The 20,887-nt window shown below is 35.3% G+C and overlaps 1 protein-coding gene across 1 annotated transcript in view; it reads left to right on the top strand.

The window, feature by feature from the left end:
- The window catches only part of LOC149302557 (cadherin-18-like), a 142,175-nt gene that overhangs the window by 80,024 nt on the left and 41,264 nt on the right, over positions 1-20,887 (top strand). Inside the window, exons 4-5 of the mRNA XM_089482337.1 lie at positions 8,318-8,485; positions 13,441-13,622. Of these exons, the coding sequence (XP_089338463.1) occupies positions 8,318-8,485; positions 13,441-13,622 (350 nt within the window). The remainder of the gene's footprint in view (positions 1-8,317; positions 8,486-13,440; positions 13,623-20,887) is intronic.

The raw sequence follows: 20,887 nt of genomic DNA on the forward strand, positions 1-20,887 counted from the left end.
GTTTTGTCGACAAAATGGAGACCTACACCTACACAATATTAGCAGGTGGTCATAATGTTATGGCTGATCAGTGTGTGTATATATATATATATATATATATATATATATATATATATATATATATATATATATATAAACGTGATATACAAATTGCACTCTATATTGGTTGATAACCATGGAAAAAAATGAAAAATATGAAATGAAGAAAAAAATGACACATAATAAAGAAATAACAAGCAGTGAATATGTGTTTCCAGCTGTTCATTTTTATGGCAATCTGAAAATGAGCACAACATGTTTGCAAACAAACCTTTTTTGTCACCTGTCTAAATGTTGAATAAAACAAATATTTGCGAGCAGATCACAGTATTTACAGGTGACAGCTGGGTGACTGATTAAGTGAGTTTACTGGTAACTAAAAAATGCAAGGGAGCATGTCTGCTGAAACTACGGACTGCTTTATATTACTGTGATCACTGTGAATCCGTGCAGTTTCTTTTCTGATATTTTTTTTTTAATTTTTGCTGGTGTTTGCCTTTCCTTTATTGTTTCAAGGCTAGTTTACATTAATGTGACAAATCCAATTTGAGTATTTTCTTCAGTTTAATTAGTTGTGTATATATATATATATATATATATATATATATATATATATATATATATAGCTGTTTCTATTTCAAAACAAAAAAGTATACAATTTTTGTGGGGTATTAAATGAGAGCAAGGAGAATCATTTGGATTTGAAGAGTTTACAAGTTGATTCGGTATCCATATTTTTGGAATGTCCTGGTGCTCACGAGGCACTAAACAAAATTAGATTGAGTGGAATTTAGGCATGAACACTGGTGGATCAATCAATGAAATACGTACGGATAAAACTCCAGAATAGACACAATAACCATAACTGAAAGAATGCATTATTCTAGAGCCTATTGTGTGCATTATACAATCACTCAGTGCCACCGCAATGTTCTTCCATTTTATCAGGGTGTTTAAGATTATCAAACAGTGAAGATAATACCAGCTCTTTAAATACTTCAAAAAGTTATTTTCTTTAATTTAGCCAACATAAAGTTAGGTAAGCCTACATAAAGTTCTGTAAAAACATCCCTCTTTTTGTAATTTAAGATAATACACATTTGGAGCCTGGTACAGGAGTGTCTAATGTTAGAAATCAAACAACTTAAGTAACCTGTCCTCTTTATCTTCACTATTCATATTATTTTGTAATGGAATAAAAGAAAGGAACAGTCTTCTTTTCACATTGTATTCCTAATATATGAGTATTATATAATAGAGAACGTGGGGAAATGTACTTTACATGGTTTTGTGATTGTTAATATTCTAGAGTAGAGGAAAGTAGTCTGAAACCCACATAAATCAATTTGTTACAGATGACCTACAGAAAGAAATCATGTTAAAGAAAGACAAGCGATTTTTCAGAAAACCTTTAATACCTTTAAAACCTCATTACTTAGGAAAGGCTGTACTTTTCCAGTGTTTTCTGCCCAACAATTCTTTTAACGCAGAATAATGCTACAAATGCAGTAGAGCTAAGAAGTAAAACATTAAAGATAATTGGTACTGACCAGTATTAATTTGGTTGTAACACTATTTTTATTTTTAGCTATTACTTCATATTTATTTATTACATTTTGGAATGTAATGTTGGACAGTTTCAAATGCAGATAATCACACTTATTATAAAGTTATGCTTTTTCAGTTTAAGAATATGAATATTTACTGAAAGGGAGATATATTTTTTATATTTTCTTTGCAATGAACATTATTTTTTGTCATTAAAAACTCAAATCAAAACAAGGTTACATAGTACATAAGGTTGAAAAAAGACCTAAGTCCATCAAGTTCAACCCTTCTACCTAGCCTTCCTACTCTTGATCCAAAAGAAGGCAAAAAAACCCCTAATTAAGCTACTTAAAATTCTGCCATCAGGGGAAACAATTCCTTCTTGACTCCAAAGGCAATCTGATTTTTCCTTGGATCAAGAAGCTCTAAAATATTAATTTCTTTTTATAGCCCTGTATGTCATGCCTTTGTAAAAAAAATATCCAGACCCCTTTTGAAGGCATCTAATGTATCTGATAACACCACTTCCCTTGGCAATTAATTCCATACCGTTATTGTCCTTACTGTAAAGAATCCCTTCCTTTGTTATTGTTGTTTAAATTATGGATCATAGTCAGTTATAGCTTAGATTAATGATGTTGTCCCATTCACTAATATTAGAAGGCATGGCCAACAGAGAGAAGTGCCCTGGAAACCCGGAGAACCAGCTCTTTTCCCGGAGATCCAGGAGAAACATAGAGACTTCTCAGATATTGATATAGTGTTTGTTTTTTTGTTCACACCATCTTGCAATTTATATATTATTGTTTTCAAACTTTTTCTCTTTCAGTTATTCCCTGTTATTTTGGGCATCATTTTTGAGATGTATCCCCTGAGATGCCCATAACAGGAAAAAAATGTCTGTGAGTTGTTATAAACCAGTAATTATGATAATTCGTAATTTTTGTCTATATTAAATTATCTCTATTCAATCAGTGATAGCTCTGCTTTCTGTTTCTTTTGACTGGGCTTTTAAGTACTGGGATGGTTTAGTTTGGATGTTAATTGCATTCCTGATGCAATGAAATGCTTTGGCTACAGTGATTTACAAATCAACCCTTTTAATTGTTCTTACTGATATCTAAAAGCTATATGATAAAACAGTAAACATTAAAACCCACATCATACTCTATATCCAAGGATAGGCTCAAGCATATTCACAAGATAAATTCACCCACATGCATTTACCCTTTCCTTGTTCCCAGCTGTTTTCTGCACACGAGATGTGTTCATCCGCACTCTGTGCATGTGATATAGCCACTTCCAGCTCGGCAAACGTTGCAGGTGGGGGTATATTCAGACCCCCATGCTGAGAAAGCGACCCAGTTGATTTCAATGGGCAAGAATCATTAGAACATGGAGATTTATGGCAACTGCAACAGCAAGGCTGAAGTTTCTACTTTACCTAAGTGTTTGTTTTTTTATATATATACATTTATTTTTCCTTTTTCTTTGAGTGTTTTAAAATGCATTTTTCTTTCGAAGGACCGACAGGGACCGTAAACTACTCCTTTAACCTGATCAATAATAGATTTATGAAACAAGAATGAACAGTGGTGCTTAAATTCACAGTTGAAACCCTAAATTCTGTTATGCATCCATTGGTTAAATACCTCTTTGCTAAAAGGAAATTCTGTTTGCGGTATTATAAAAATAAATTGCTAATGTAAAGTTGATTCACATTCTGCCATCTGCTAATTGTAAATATTAGTTTACTGAAAGGCGTCATTGTTTATTTTGGATCCACACAAAATGAATGCACAGTGAGTCTCGGTTTTTTTTTGCTTTCATATGAGTGGAACCATTTCACGTTGTCAGAGTCTCATGTGTGCAAGTAGTTTTTAAGAGGATGAATCTGCACAGCTGGCAAATGTGACAACTTAGCAGTAATGTCATGAGACCAAGCGAATCTATACGAAGGAGCACATTACTTCTGGATATTTGTTGAATTAAAAAGTGCTAGCATCGTTCACCTTCAGTGCTATATTTATATGAACAGACAAAGGAGTACACACATACATTTGTTTGCATTTCGTTATGTCTGTGTTGGCACTTTGTGAACAGGGAAACTTAATATAAGACACCTCAGTAAGGAATAGAAAAGAAAAGCTTAGTTTGTTTACTTTAAAATAATGCTGGAAAAATAAAAGTGTTTTTACAGTGCATCTTTTTAATTAATATTTAAAAGGGACAACCCTGCCATAATATGGACTTTAATTAACTTAATAGCAGAGTGCCCCCTTAATGATTGTCTCCCATTGCAAATGCATGGATTAATTCAGTAAACTATGGCCTTTCACCATATATATGCCTCTATTCCTGCCCCCAGTTCCTTGGGTTGCAGGAGATATGTTTGGCCTGTGAGTTCCAGGGGGCTAATGAGACCTCTAGTGTGCTTAAGCAGAAAGCATTCACCTTGATTTCAATGTGAGTGCTTTCCTGCCACTGGCTCCCTCAAGCAGCCAAAAGTTTTAAGAAAATGGAACCAGAGAGAGAGGGTGGTACATCAGCTCTGGAGCTGTAACTTCTCCTGAAGATACTGTAAGTGTGACGGGACCTACCCGTATCACGACTGGATATCACCCACCATAGCCACCAGGAATACAAGACTTAATCGTCAGGTGGAACTAGTGTCGAAGACAGCAGGAATAGTAAACTATCCCTTTAATATTAAAACTGCTATGTGATAGGGCCCTCAAAATGAAGGGCCATAATACTGCTCTCTTGATCTTCTGCTAATGGAGGTATAACTTCACCAGAGTTTGCTCCTCCTTTTCTCCAGTCATCCTTGTGTCTAGAGCAGTGGTTCTCAACCTTCCTAATGCCGCGACCCTTTAATACAGTTCCTCACGTTGTGGTGACCCCCAAATATTAAATTATGTAATTATATATTGTGAAATATGTGTTTTCCGATGGTCTTAGGCGACCCTGTCACGTATGCTAGCACCAAAAGGCACTCACCACAGGAGATCTTCAGAACAGGAACCTCCAGGTAACTCAGGATGATCCCAACCGTGAAGAAGCCGCAGTGATAGCAGAGAAAGGTAGATACTGAGCTGAAGCAACGAGGTGCAGCAATCAGCAGATGATAGGAACAGCCAGGGGTCAGGTACACGATGCAGGTAGTCAGACGAGCCAAGTATCAGGTACACGATGCAGGTAGTCAGACGAGCCAGGGGTCAGGTACACTAAGCGGGTAGTCAGACGAGCCAGGAATCAGGTACACAAAGCGGGTAGTCAGACGAGCCAGGGATCAGGTACACAAAGCGGGTAGTCAAACGAGCCAGGGGTCAGGTACACTAAGCGGGTAGTCGGACGAGCCAGGGGTCGGTAACAAGAGTCTCAGGCAGAGGTACAAAATCAGCAGGCAAGAGGGTAGTCAGGAAAGCCAATGATCAACCAAAAAGTAGCAGAATAAGCTCAAACGCAGACTCAGGAAATAGACCACAACAGGGTGACTGTGAGGAGTACTGCAGGGTTTTTAAAACTGGCGCCATCTAAAGCCACGCCCCCAACAGTGCATCAGGGGCGTGCCCTAAGACGTCCCTCTGACTCACGGCTCCAGCCGTGAGAATTAGCTGCGCCCCCAGTGGAGACCGGCGAACCGGTAAATAAACCTCTCTGGGGATTCCTAAGGCAGCGAGCAGATTTAATTCTGATCGCTGCCGAATCCCCAGACCTGTCATCCTGCTTCCTGCACCGGCGATCGGGTTGCCGATTGCCAGTGCAGGGAGATTGAGGACTCCGAGCCCCACGGACATTATGTGCGGACGCCCGCCGGAGACGGAGCCCGAGCTCTCTTGCTCGGGTCTCCGTGACCCGCGAGCGGATCGCCGCACACGAGATCCCGGGACCGCGATCGGACCCGGGACTGCGACAGACCCCTGTGAAAGGGTCGTTCGACCCCCAAAGGGGTCGCGACCAACAGGTTGAGAACCGCTGGTCTAGAGCATTGTGGTGGGAGGTAGCTTTTGACCTGTTCTCATACTGAAATCAGTCAAAAAAGTTTTGCTGGTGGTGATGCAAGACTCCCTACTCCCCACTAAGTGGGGGCACAAAATATAGACTGTGAGAATCTCAAAGAATGTGGACCCTAAGTGCAGCATAACCACCTGAAACCTGTCAATAACACTTGTGCTGTAACATACATTAAATAATCTTCTTTGTCAGGTAAAATCTAAATATTCACGTTGTCATCAACTTATCTCGAGCTAAAAAAGTGTTCTAATTGACATATGTCACACATTCAATTATTAGGTGTGTGTGTGCAGTAATGAAATGAATGAATTCTCATAAGCACATTTGCAAAGAGGACTAGTGATATCTGTTTGCCCAATTACATGCTCCAATACTCTGATTAGTGTGCTTATGATTGTACTGCTTAATACTAAGAGTGCAGTATAGCATGATATTCTATATTCATTTTGGTATAACAGAATAGAAAGGGAATAAAAAGCAAAAATAAACGTCTCGGTTATATGTTACAAAAATGCTATGTTTATATAATATATTGCCATAAATCCACAATTTGCTGTATAATAAGGCTTTATCATTGTATGACACATTGGAATAAATCAACAGACGGGTAATAAAATGTACCATATGCAAAAGAATGATGGGATTTGCAGCAAAAAGAATATGGATTAATGTTCAGTATATATATATATATATATATATATACATACACACACACAATATACCATATTAGCAGTTGCATAGCTGGGGGCTACCGGGGCTGAAGCCCTGAATCTCAACTTCATAGCCTGAATGGGGAAAGTATGCTTTATCCCCAGAGTTTCCATTCAAAATCTTCCATTCAATCAACCCCAAATAAAGGCAGTGCAAGGTTTATCTATATACTGACTTCTGTACCCCTGTTCCTACCTGTATACGCCTGCTATTAATGCCCGAACGCCTGGATATGATGTCATATCACATCCCGGAGCTCGGCTCCAGTGGAGTGCGTTAGGTGGTGGCCACAATCGCCTCGCAAGCCAGTGCCAGCTTTATCGCAAAAGGCCAGTCCAACCTCGTTTGAGCCGGTCCAGGTTGCACCAGCCCCTTGTGAAGAATTTTGGACTGGCCCAAGGAAGCAGGAACAGAGTGGGATTGCGTAACACAAGGTCATGTGACCCCACTGGTTAAACAGTGTGTGGTTGGAATAAAATAAGATAAAACTCGGCTTTTGTCTGTCTATTACTGTATAAACTTTAGACTCAAGTAGAATTTGTTTCCATGGTACTTCACTCTTTGAACATGCTTCATTCAGTTCTTCCAGACAACTAAGACAAAATTATTAAAGGTAGACTAATCTAGCGGAATCCATATATAGGATGATAACCGTGCTGGTGAAGTTAAATTAGTAGAGGGCAGTTGTTTCTGCTTTTGAATAGCAAAAGAAGTCCTCATCACCATGTGACATTGTAGATGACAAAAAACAATAACATAATAATAGAAATATATGAATAGTTTGCAAATTTTACATGCAGTTCTACCATATCCTGAACAACCCCAGACATTGAGAGTAAACTTCCATCTTGACTTAAAGATGAATTACCTCCTATGACAACTATATCATGATATATATATATATATATATATATATATATATATATATATATATATTTATATAATTTGTAAGGCATATTAACATAACATTCCAAGTGCATTATATAACTTGTGCTTACAAAGCAATTTTTTTCAGTATGCAAAATACTCCTTCCTCCTTAATGGCCTACTTTGTTTTTGTCAAATTTTAGTATTTGCAACTCATTTTCATAATTGGTGGTGAAACCAGATGCAGGGACGGTGTTTGTTGTGCAACAGTGTTATTAAATAGTTGTATTATTTTTAGTTTTTTTCTTAAATAATACAATAAGAAAACAAAATAATAAAACAATAATGTTAAGTTCCTAATACATAGCATAAAGTTGTCATAGATGCCAGTTCTTCCCTAACCTTATCTAACATGGTATTTGGTAAAAGTCAGTAAATATTAAAGGCTGGGGTTTATGACTAATGCAGAGCTCCCTTCATAATTCAGTATGCTTTAACAAATTCCTCTGCTAAGAAATGAGAAGAAAGGTATCAAAACAGTTATACGCATTCCCAGTGGTTTGAGAGATTTCAAAACTTCTTTATAAAGAGTTAACAGTCAGAACTAATTACTTCCTCAGGCAAGGGAATACATCACCATGTGTATCCAATACATGCCTTGTATATTATAGAATATATTAGAAAATATTCTAAAAACATACATGCAAAGCAGACTTATAGTACATACCCCGAGGATACAGGTGAGGCTGTTTTTTTTTCTGTGGGATTTATTACTAGAGAAATAGTTTTCACTGATTAGTTTAAAATGTTCAGCAGCTCACAGTTTCAATAATTGATCTATTAAAATAACATGGAAATGAATCTATTTTTAAATTAATTAAAGTGTGTTTGGTGCAATCTCCATACCAAATGAAAGTATTCCTGTTAGTGTACAATTTATTCAGATTTCTAAGTATACAAGTTGGTTTGTTTTATGTGAATGTTGAAGAAAAACAAAACTGTATTTCAGTTGTAGCTTAAGTTAAACAATCGTTTTTCGACCAAAGTGAACAATTAGGAAATCCACCTTTATATGTGAATGACCCTCGATATGTGTATCAAACATGCTAATAAATGCTTTCAATGTTTTTTATAGGTGTGATAAGAACAGCTTTACCCAACATGGACCGAGAAGCCAGAGAGCATTATTCTGTTGTTATTCAAGCCAAAGATATGGCTGGCCAAGTTGGAGGACTTTCTGGATCAACAACCATCAATGTGACACTTACTGATGTTAATGATAATCCACCAAGATTTCCACAAAGTATGTAGGTTTTTCTCCCATATTTCATATTCATTTTTATGACTATTTTTTCAGAATTGTGTGGAAGTATTAAAGCTCACCAAAGAATGAAATATGTTGTTGGAATGAATGAAAGGGGTCATATTTATCCAGGCCTAAGAACTGCATTCCTTGTGCAAAGTATTAGATTTGGAGCTGGAACATTCCATTGGTTTCTCTCTAGATATTGATAATTGATATTTAGTTTTACTTTGGTAAATGTAGAACTTAAGGTTAAACCGATCATGAGCACTCTAGCTGCTCATATGTTGACCAAATGATATTTAATGGATATTTATGAAAGGTCAAACCCATGTCTGTAGTTTTGCAGTTTTTACTGAAGTCCCCTTGCTACATTCGTGATGTATTGGTTAGCAAAAAAAATAAATAAGCTGAAGTGAAAAAATGGCCATTTTACTAGCATCAGCAGGAAATATTGGCAGTTTTTTCACCACATACTTCTGAATCAGTTTTTATCCACATATGTACTTGGTTATACTGTAATGTTTGGACCATTTTCTTTTATAAATGTGAATATTAAACACTGTATTGGTAGTTTTTTTTTTTAATCAAATCTCTGTTTATTAAAAGGTAATACAATACATACATGTGAGCACAGTCTTGTATAGAAGATGATGTGCATAAACAGGCAAAATGGGCTGCAGAGCGCATACATGTGAAAAATAGGAGAACAATAACAAGGTAGTTCCATACAATGCGTACAGTTATTGATAGGTTTTTTAAAATGTTAAATATTCAGTAATTTGGGGCAGATATCATTGCCTATTTTTTGGGTTCTAATTTAATCTATAAAGCATTTTCTCTACTTAAAATTGTTAGAACCTCTTTATGAAATAATGAGGCAAAAGTCAAAAACTTCTGGGATGACTCAACTAAGCAAATTTGATACCATTGATTCAGACTTCATGGCCACGGAAGACTCACTGGCAGGAGGTACAGTCAGTGGTGTATTTATGTCAAGCCCTGCCCTAGGCCTGTCCCAGGGTCTGCAAATGGATGAAGTTTATTGGGCCAAAAAGAATTAAAAACAGATTTTCCTGTACTGATATTCCTGTATATATTAAAAAGTGCTGTATACCATAAAGCAGTACGGCATGTACTGCTTTATGGTATACAGCACTTTTTAATATATACAGAAAAAAGGGGGTGGCTTTACATTATATGATAGTGATATGATTTTTAAATGTATACATAGTGAATACTAGGGTTTTGCTGCACCCACTTTAAATTAGTGCAATAGAAGCTGAGTTTCATACGATTTCAACATCTATTTAAAGGCTAATTCAGGTGTCACTGAATGTGGTTTTATCAGAGTATTCAAATCACATGAAATGTTGTATGTGTTGAATGTTAGAATTCTGTCAAAATTGGTATTATTAGACCATATAGAAATATATGCAAATTATAGCAGCATAATGTCATGTAAAAACCTACTTTAGATTGACAGTGTAACACGAAGCATTCCTTGGTACAGTGCACCCATCAATCATTATCCCTCTGCATAGAATCAGTGACCTTGGAGTTAGCTGACCAAAGCAGTTCTTTCATAACCAACCACCTTTGCGTTTCATAAGTGATTTGGACTGATCTAAAATCAGAGAGTTTTTCCAGTAACATAAATGTACTTGTTTTGTCACAGTCCATTGACACCTTGTAAAGGAGTTACAACTTCCCTTACAAGTCTACATTTCCATCTTCTTAACTACAAGGCAGTGATATAAAATGAAGAATCTGTTAAAGCAAAAAATAAATATTTGGAATGTGATCTTACTGTGTGATAAACTCTAACACACACATCTTGAATGTGTTTTATATATTTTTCCTAATGGTTGCAAGTTTCTAACATTGGGAGTCTAAAGAACCATTTGCTTCAGATGTGTTCATGTTTAATGTTCATGGTTAATATACCTAAAGGCTATATTCTAAAATCTAATGCTGGTTTTTGTGTGCAATGAACCCAAATTACACTATTTTGAAACCTGATAAAGGAATGTACAGTGGCTTTTACAGCAGATAAAGCCACTAATATACAGTTTGCCAGGGTAGGCTACCAGGAGCTCCCCATCTGTCTACTAACTGAATGGGGGGGGGCTAGAGAGCCTTTAGTGTGAGTGAACTGAGCAATGGTAAAGTGGCAAGGGAGTAGGCTGAATATGGGCAGGAGTGAGCGTGGCTACGTGCTGCTTCCTGCTCAGAGAAGGAAGAAACGGACCTGGAGATGAGAAAGCCATGGTTCACCCGAAGAATCTAGGTAACACCATGAAAGTTCTGGTGATTTAGTTTTGTGCAGAGTTGGACTAATTAATTCCAAGCTTCCCATGCACATTTATCACACCCTTAAGTAATACCCCATCCTTCCTAAGCCCTCCCTTATGAAAAAATTACTGCAGTTTTTCTTATGTAATACTGCAGTTTTTTGGACATGAAAAAACTGCAATACTGCACTTTTACTGCAGTATTACTGCACATTTACTGCAGTATTACTGCATTTGTACTTCACTGTACTGCAGTTTTACTGCAGTTATTTTTGTACGGAAGTCGACTTAAAACATTATGGTAGAAAAGCATAATGCTGCTCCACATTTTAATCTTTAAGGCTCAACATTTATCCACTTTTGCTTTTTATTGCAAGGATATATATATGCTTGTTTTTCTTCACCCCTGAATGATCAGGCACATCACATAAAAACTGTATTAAATAAGCCTAGAAAGCGATCTAAGGTCACTTTCTTTGCTTAAACAGTGTTGCTGTAATGCCTAGACGTCGATGACATTTTTGGATTCATGGGGTATATTGAATTGTCCGAGTTCAAAAATATCCCAAAAAAGACATGGGAGCTGGAAGACCAGACGGCAAAGTTCTAAATTCAAAGGTGCACACCTCTCAAATGTGACTTTTTATGCATGGTGGTATGGTATTTAATATTTTATTTCATGTAGTAAAATTAAAATACTCTGTTTGCCATGTTTGAACATCCGCATGCTTTAGTGGAAAAGAACATGTACATTATTTATTCTGGTTTAAATATATATGCATAAAACAACAGTTATGTGCTATTCAAATACATAGTGTCCTATAAGTATGTAAAATATGACTAATACATAAATATCCTGATTATTTTCTGACTGTAAATAAATTATTTTAAAGAACAATAAGGATTTGCTGCATTCATATAAGGTTAACAATAAACAACTAGACAAAAAAAACCTAGACAAAAAAAAACCCTAAAAAAAATTCAGAAAAATAGCCATGTGTTACTCATATTCCAAATTTAATAAGTCCCTCTGGGGCCAATTTTTTATTATATGAATATGAAAATATAACAATTTAATATTAGGAACTGCAAGACTTTTATTATTATTTTAGATTTTAGAAGTTTCAATAACACAAATACATTTAGTGTGGGTCTCAATATAAATAAATAAAAATGCATTTATAATATGTATAATGTTAAAAGAATTTACTGTACGTGCCATCAATGTGTATCTATATGTTATAGTGTCGTCTATCTATCTATCTATCTATCTATCTATCTATCTATCTATCTATCTATCTATCTATCTATCTATCTATCTATATATATATATATATATGCCATTACATACCATTACATAAGTTATGGTGGGTAAAGGTGATGGAAAACTCTTCCACTTAAAATTAAAGGCGTAGTAGAAGCATTATTAAACACTCATCTACAGACACCAGACAAGCCAGAAGGCTTGGTTTTTCCTCAGAAATCTCATGGTGCTGCCACAACCACAAGGGATTCTGGATAGGTGCATGCAAATAAGGTTAACAATTATCACCTTTTGCCTCTATATCCACTTTATAGATGGATCCCTTGAAAGTAATTGCCCGCTGTACAAGACAGCCTTTAAACTCGGGTAAGAGGTATAGTAGCCAGATCACCACTCACGGACAGCTGTATATAATGGAATATAATACCATTCTGTATATATATATATATATATATATATATATATATTTATATATACACATATATATATATATATATATATATTATATATATATATATATACACAGAATGGTATTATTTGCTTAGATATTATCACCGTTGTTGTAGAACAAGCAAATGAAACACAGTTCATTATTGATGTATTACAATGTATTAACTTTTTTCCTACAAATAATATACTGTAGCTACCAACAGGACACATGGAAATGCTGTTTCTGAAATAACAAGTAAATTCCAAAATACAGTTGCTCTTTTTTATCTGAGCCATTTTACTACAAACTACATTTTATCACTATGTGCCAGCTGAGCTCTTTTTTATTTTTTTCTTTATCATAGCAGCTGTGCTTTGAGGTACTATATTTCTGAGATAATCAAACCACAGTTAGTATTCTGAATTCAATACTTCAGAATTCAATATAATGTATGCAGCCTAGGTAGTGGAAAATGATTTCATCTCATCTTGAGGAGTAATTCTGGTGCATGCCACACAAAGGCTTTAAGTCTTAAAGTTAATAGTGTGATTGTGATTCATAGCAAGTCACAGTTGGCATCAATTCTTATTCTGTACTTTGTTCTTTGGTTTAACTGTAAGGAAAAGCAAGCTTCCAAGCGATGCATCAATATTGCCAAATAACACTTGATTTTTTTTTTTCTAACGGCTGGAAATGCAACAAATGAAGTACACGTTGAATTGGTCTCAAGCTTAGCAGCAAATGATAAATCATTGCTGTCGACCACTTTACTAGAAAAGTAGATATATACATTCCAAAATAAAGTATTTTATAGATTGATGACATGTGTATTTATTTATATATATATATATATATATATATATATATATATATATATATATATATATATATATATATATATATATTTATTTATATATAATCAGTCTATTCCCTTATCTGTTGTAATCTTTTGGAAATGTTTTCACAGAACATTACCAGCTATATGTTCCTGAATCAGCTCAAGTTGGTTCTGCAGTAGGAAAAATCAAGGCGACTGACGCAGACGTTGGAGTAAATGCTGAAATCAGATACTCAATCATCAATGGAGATGGTGTTTTTTCCATATCTACTGATAAGGACACAAGAGAGGGAATCCTTTCCCTTAAAAAGGTAAATAGATATATAGAATATATATATATATATATTGCATTTTTGCTTATGGCCTCCATTGATAGGTATTAATATTCTATTAGTATTGTGTTAATGATCTTAATGTGTTAGTAGATGTCAAATGTGGATGTAACGTTTCCAGTATCCAATAATTGGGTTGGTTTATTTATTTTGCTTTTAACATGAGATATGCAATTATTATATTGTGTAAGTCTAAGTTATTTTATGGGAAGATATATATGATGGAAAGGTATAGTGTTGTAAAGAGGCTACTTGGCTTACTATCAGCAAAAGTACATAGGCCATTAAGTAAAATCTGGTCATCAATCTATGTAGTGACCGTAAGTTCTTCATGGTTATCATAGTTTTGAACCTGAGCTACAATGATTTTATTTTTTAATAGAATATTTTATGCCTACATTACTTTACGCCTTGATTACAGGCTTCCGTAGGAAAGGTATCATTTAATTCATACGTACTTCTTTCAATATTAAACTGATTACGTATGGGTCTGCTTTATATTCCTTTGGACAAGTTATCATATCATACAGTAAGTAATCCATAGGCTTCACTGTGATGAAAAAGGAAGTAGGACATGTTTGGGCAAACATCATTAGCCTTGTAGCTTTACCTTTCATTGCCCTTTTTACGCTGATCCCCATAACCGTAAAAATAAAGTTGCTGCCTACATTTATCTGTTTGATTCCCTATGTCTTTGTATATTGGTTCATACATAAAGTAATACACCAGGGAACATTTGTGCTGTATTCCCCCGAACAATAAATATCTGAAATCTGCCATACTATTAGAAATCAGTAGCCTGAAATATAACATCTTTTTGTACTGGAACCTCTTTGATATTAAGCACTCAATATAAATTTTCTGTCGTCTAAATGCCTGTCATGGTTCACCAGGGTCTGTATAGTATTTCATAAGCATTATCATTGGAATAATAACCATACGTTAATAATGCACAATATGACAATAATATATATATATATATATAATCATTCTTGTACATGAGACTCTTTATGTTTCCACACAATGGGTATTTTATAGACATCACTATGCTACAAAGCACCAGTGTCAAAGCCTTGAGATACAAAAGATGAAAGCTTTATCCTATAAATTGAACCATGTTACTGTATATAATAACTTGTGCTGGACAGGTCATGCACTTGAGTGTGCAATACATTTTTACCATATAAAAAATGTGTAATAACATGAGCACATGTTAAAGAGATTGTTTACTGTCCCTGACATCCCCTCTAAAGAAGAATGCATATGAACGTAATCCGTGAGTACTTGGCGAGCCCGATCTAGAGCTGACTGGAGGTATGTATATCACATCCACAGAGATGTGCTCTTCTTAACACATCTGGACAGCAACTAGCTGGAGGCAGGGGAAGGGGCAAATGCTTATGGGGGATTCTGGAGGAGCCCTCTGTTCATTTACAAGAGGGACACCACATAAATGGGGCAATGCAGTTATTGTATGCCTTTTAGGCATATTGGTACAGCCATCCCTGCTTTTTGAAAGTTTACTTTACGCCACTTCACTTATACGAAAGAGCTACATGAACACCTGTTTTTGGTAACCAAGAAAGATGGTTTCGCTTTTCCCCAAAAAAAGTTTTAAAGCTAAAATAGCGTTCATCGCTTATTCAATTTTTGCCATTTCGGCACTTTCGCGTAGCGGGGTAAGCCTCTACGGAAGGGATCTTTGGGATGTGAGACTGACATTTTTTACATTGTTAGGTTTTTTGGCCTGCTACAGTCTTCACAATTCCATTTTGGAATTTTTTGGAAATGTGTGTTGCATGGCACACATTTATTTAAGTAACCTTAATATAAAGGTTTCATGCCAATGTGTTTTTCCATATACAGGTGCACATGTGTTAAACCATGGACTAAATAAATATATTTTTTATTAAAAATACCTTTTTTACCTCCAATATCAAGATTGTACATACAATGCATTGAAGATGATGAGTCCTGAAGAATTGCAACAAAAGGCAAAGGAGTAAAAATATGTTTTTATCAATTCAAATGTAGGGTTGAAGAATATATTTAAAAAAATAATAATACCATTTTAATAAAAAAAATTAACATTCACTGACTGCGAGCATATATTCGGAGCTTGGGGCTGTAAACCCACAAGAGACTCAATGCAGAAGACAAAACTAATTTAATTACTGATCTCCTTAAGGTATACTGTAGATGGTGTATTTACAATAAATTAAAATATGCTGTATGTTCATATCATTTTATGCCAATTAACTCTGAAATCAATATATCTGTCAGATATAGCACAGTATTTGTGTGCCTTAAAATGTATTCTTGTTTTAATATATTCTCTGTATGGAAATGTAGTGCAAAATTAAAGAGCCTCAGGATATATGTTGCCCCTTCGTAGTTCATAAGAATCCAATGCATTTCTATTTATTGTAAGTATATTTTGCAAACAATTCACTTTATTATTGTCTTATGCAACCTCGTGGGTTCTAAGACCTCTGTAACTCATGGAACGACTTGTGTGATGTAGCAGACTACAATGAAGGTATCAGTCCTAGACTGGCTATAGGATGAAGAGGGCTGGCATGCTTTAAATGTGCCATTTTTTATTATTATTATTATTTATTATTATTATTATTATTATTATTAGCTTTTATTTATATAGCGCCAATAACTTACGCAGTGCTTGCCTACAATTTACGCAGCATTTCACCTACTCTGATGAATTTAACATTTTTGTAACAAAATGCATCATTAGCAATATCATTTCTAGAATGTCCAAACCCTTCGCGAGTTTTGTGTCTTTCGTAATTTTTGCCAGGAACACTTAATTGTGATACAAAAATGAAGGCATTGATAGGTTGTTGCCATAGAAACTGTTATTAGATGAGATAAGATATATAAAATGGCAGAGCTTCTAATGCTTTTGTTTAACATACCAGACAGTGCATACTAAATTTGTAGAAGTGGAACATCACCTATAATGCTAGGACCTATTGCCTCAGTCTGGAAATGGAGTGTGTCAAAAGTGTCTATTCATTAAAAGGAGAACTTGCAGGAATTGATTTTCAGCTCCTATGCATTATTAAGGGCCATCCTCAATAAGCTTCTGCTGAAGGAAGAGATCACTTCGCCCTCTAAAATGCATAGTTAAATCCACTGGCGGAACTAAAGGGGTTGTGACCAGGCCCATGCCTCTAGGGGGCCTGGTGTGACCCTTGCGACCCCTTCTTCCTGTCTCCCTGTGGCGGTTTAAAATAGTTTAGAAAGGGCCCTTCAGACCTGGACCGCACCTATTTGGAACAGATACGGGGAGACAGAAGCATATCGGAGCGCAAGCAGGCAGAGAGGGAAAGCTGAAGGAGTGGTGAGAGGTAAGCAGGGGTGGGAGGGAGGTGGGATATAAGTATATGTGTGTGTGCAGTTGTATGTGTATGATTATGGATGTGTACTTGTGTGAGCATGCATGTGTACTTGTGTGGGTGTGTGAGCATGCATGTGTACTTGTGTGTGTGTGACCATGGATGTGTACTTGTGTGTGTGATCATGGATGTTTACTTTATGTGTGTGATCATGGATGTGTACGTGTGTGATCATGTGTGTGTGAGCATGCATGTGTACTTTGTGTGTGTGTGTGAGCATGCATGTGTACTTTGTGTGTGTGTGAGCATGCATGTGTACTTTGTGTGTGTGTGAGCATGCATGTATACTCTGTGTGTGATCATGGATGTGTACCTGTGTGTGATCATGGATGTGTACCTGTGTGTATGCATGTGTACGTGTGTTTGTGAGCATGCATGTGTACTTTGTGTGTGTGAACATGCATGTGTACTTTGTGTGTTTGATCATGGATGTGTACGTGTGTGATCATGGGTGTGTACTTGTGTGTGTGTGATCATGGATGTGTATGTGTGTGTGATCATGGATGTGTGTGTGTGTGTGTGTAATCATGGATGTGTATGTGTGTGTGATCATGGATGTGTATGCGTGTGTGTGTATGAGCATGGATGTGTAATTGTGTAGGTGAGATGAAGTGTGTTATTGAGTATGAATAAATGTGTGTAATTTTTGTAAGGGTGTTTACATATCTTGTATGTTGTTAGGAGTAAGAGGCAAAGAAGGCACAGACCATGTTTAACTGTTTTGTTACTAAGAAAATTAAAACACTTTAATTAAAAAAGTGTTATTTTCCAAAAAAATGTCATGGCTATTGATTAGTATTCATGTCAGTTGAAGTGAAACATTTTTAGTTGACATGATAGGTATTGTGATCCTTTAAGTGGCACACAATATGATGCATAACAATGCATTACTTTTAGGCACGAAGCAAATAGAAGCAAATGGGGCTGTACAGGACCAATAGGAAAGTGAATAGGAAAGTGAAAAGGAGGAAAGTATGATGTTGAAAAAAGAGTTATGGTGAGAGATGAGTAATGTTAGGGAAATGCTAAAAATATGCATATAAGAGATATGTAGATGTTTATAACATTAGTGCTGAATTAATTAGAGATTGTCAGAATATCCTAAGTAACGGTCTTAAGCAAGAAACGGGTGAGACTATATCTCATGGGGTGTCCTTTTAATGGTTTAATCAAATTGAGAAGATGATTAGAGTGATCTTTTATTGGATATATATGTTCTCTATCACTTGAGATTATTCATCAATGTATAATGATATTGTTGTTGTCATAATCATTAGTACGACTATCCCTAATGGTAACAATATATGTTGCTGAAGGTAATAGACTTCTCATATTTATGACTTTTACGAAATCTATACAGACAATATTACTTTCTTTAAAATATTTAATTCCAGGCTGTCTGAACTCACATGCAACTAAACTAGCCCAAAGCCAAATATTAGGTTTTAATTCTACCTTGTAGAATTGTACAGTGAAAGCAGTGCATTTTAATGTGTAGAATTGCATTGCTAATTCTAAATTGTAGTGTTGATTCTAAAGATAGTTAATAATCAGGTAACCTTATAGCTGGACAAACTTCTATCAGTTGTTTTGGTAGATATATACCAAATATACAATGGAAGAACTCAAAGCTACACAAGAAATTTAAAGTTCAGTAATGAATGAGAGGAATCATGGACTACTGCTTCATCTGTTTGTACCGCCTCTTTGAGTTTATTTGAACTTGGTTAGAATCCAAACCAATGTTATATATACCAAATACAACTGTTTGTGCAGAGAGTTTGAGGGTTACATTATATAAGGTGATTTTGGCACTAAAAGTTTGAAAACTGATGTTATTATGGCAACCAATGCAACGGCCGAGTTAGCGGAACATTCCACTGTTTGCTAAGGTCACAAGACAGCTTTTCAAACTTTGCACTACAGTTACTTTGTAAGCATTAAAATTGTTCTTTGAAAGACTGGATAAGACTTTAAAGACATGATAGCACCTTCTAATTGAAGTTCATCATCATCTGTCGGCAGAAGCTTTTAGTAGCATGTGCTTTTATGATGATATATATCTTCAGTGCCATCTTTAATTGGCATGTGGTCCAGGGCAAACCTCTGTTGCTGGGTTCCTTTCATATATTTTATGTAGCGGTTTTATATAGGAGTGTGTGTAGTGTATGCTGCATGTGAGTCTATCACAGAGTTCTACAGCCTAAAAAGAACGAAGATAAGGAGCAAAGTGCAATGGCCCTTCTTCCCCTTAGTTGCCTTTAATGGTGCTGAAGAACACATGGTTTGTGACCTGTCTGGTTTCAAATTCTCAAGTGTGGTCTCTTCATTAAATTTTGTTAAAATTAAAGCCAAAGGAAAAATATTTTATAAATGACAGAAAAGACATATCTGAAGATTTATACTCGGCTCAATGGTGAATCTTTCTTTGGTATGCTTAGATTGGTGATTTTAAATTGAAAATACTTTTGTAAGGAGTATCATGTACGCAGGTTTGAGCTGTTAGTGCGTCAGAAGTTAAATTGTAGGCAACCTTGTTACAATCAAGCACTTTATCTTTTTTTTGTTAGGTTATTGAATCTGCCCCCACCATACTTATAACCGCACACCCTAAAATAGGGTGTTCAACTATTTGTAATGTTGAAAGGAATTGCAATTCAATTCCCATAAACATACCATTAAATGAATCAATATGCTTCTTATGAACAAGGGTATTAAAGAATGACAGAGATTAGAATTATTTTACTTTAGAAGTATATCTTTTATACACGTATTCCTTTATATATCTGTGTTGTAGACTTTGTGCGCCAGCAATAATGTGGAAAAAATAAAAGGAAAAAAGATTGAGTAACCACATGGAAAATGATACATATACTGTACATAAATGCATTAAAATTGTCAGATGATCTTATTACCATAAAACCTTCTTTTATGTGTTTCATAGCCAATGCCTTTATTTACATATCACTTCTCAGGTCTTTAGCTGCCGTTAAAACACTGAATACACAATTTCCGCTTAGCAGATACAGTAATAATTGCAATTTATTGTTTAGACATTGTGTAAAATGAAAGGAATTTATACTTTTTCCAGCAGCATACCTTTTATAAATTATAGAAATGTCTATTTGATATATGGTAGGAACTAAATTGTGTAGGGCCGTTGGTTTGCTGGTCTATTTACATAAAGAAATATTGAACTATTTTGGTGCGCGCAGAAACACTTTAATTATATCTTTCTTTAAGGATTTGCAATGTTGTGACATAAACAATAAATTAAAATACTTTAATTACAGTAATGGGAGAATGTGTGTTTCAGCGGTAGGGATTCTGTGTATGCTTCATTAAGATTCATAAGTTTGTTTTAAATGCGTTTAAATAACTATGTTAGGTGGATCATGTATGAATGTTACAGCTATTAGCATAACTAAATAATTGATTAATATTATATATTATATGCACTTTGTATAGCCTGCAGTAGAATAGTTTTTTCAATATTTATCAAACTGAGGACTTCTCACTTCTTTGACCATGCGCTTTGTGACAAAACCGTGATAGAACTAGCATATTAATAAAAGTTTTGACCGGGTGCTTTCTGCCTCCTGCCCACCCCGTCTAACAAGGCTGCAAAGGGGAGACGATAATTTGACATGGAAAGATATAATAATCATACTGATTTTAAGAAGAGAAAGATGGCTGCCCCGATGGTAAATGTACAAGATGGAATTATATATATATATATATATATATATATATATATATATATATATATATATATATATGGATTGCATTTATCTGTATACACCATGATATAGTTGTATTTATTGTGCC

Source organism: Sceloporus occidentalis, unplaced genomic scaffold, assembly GCF_023333645.1.
Source record: "Sceloporus occidentalis isolate IW3139 unplaced genomic scaffold, rSceOcc1.0.p SCAF_18, whole genome shotgun sequence".
Classification (NCBI taxonomy): Eukaryota; Metazoa; Chordata; class Lepidosauria; order Squamata; family Phrynosomatidae; genus Sceloporus; species Sceloporus occidentalis.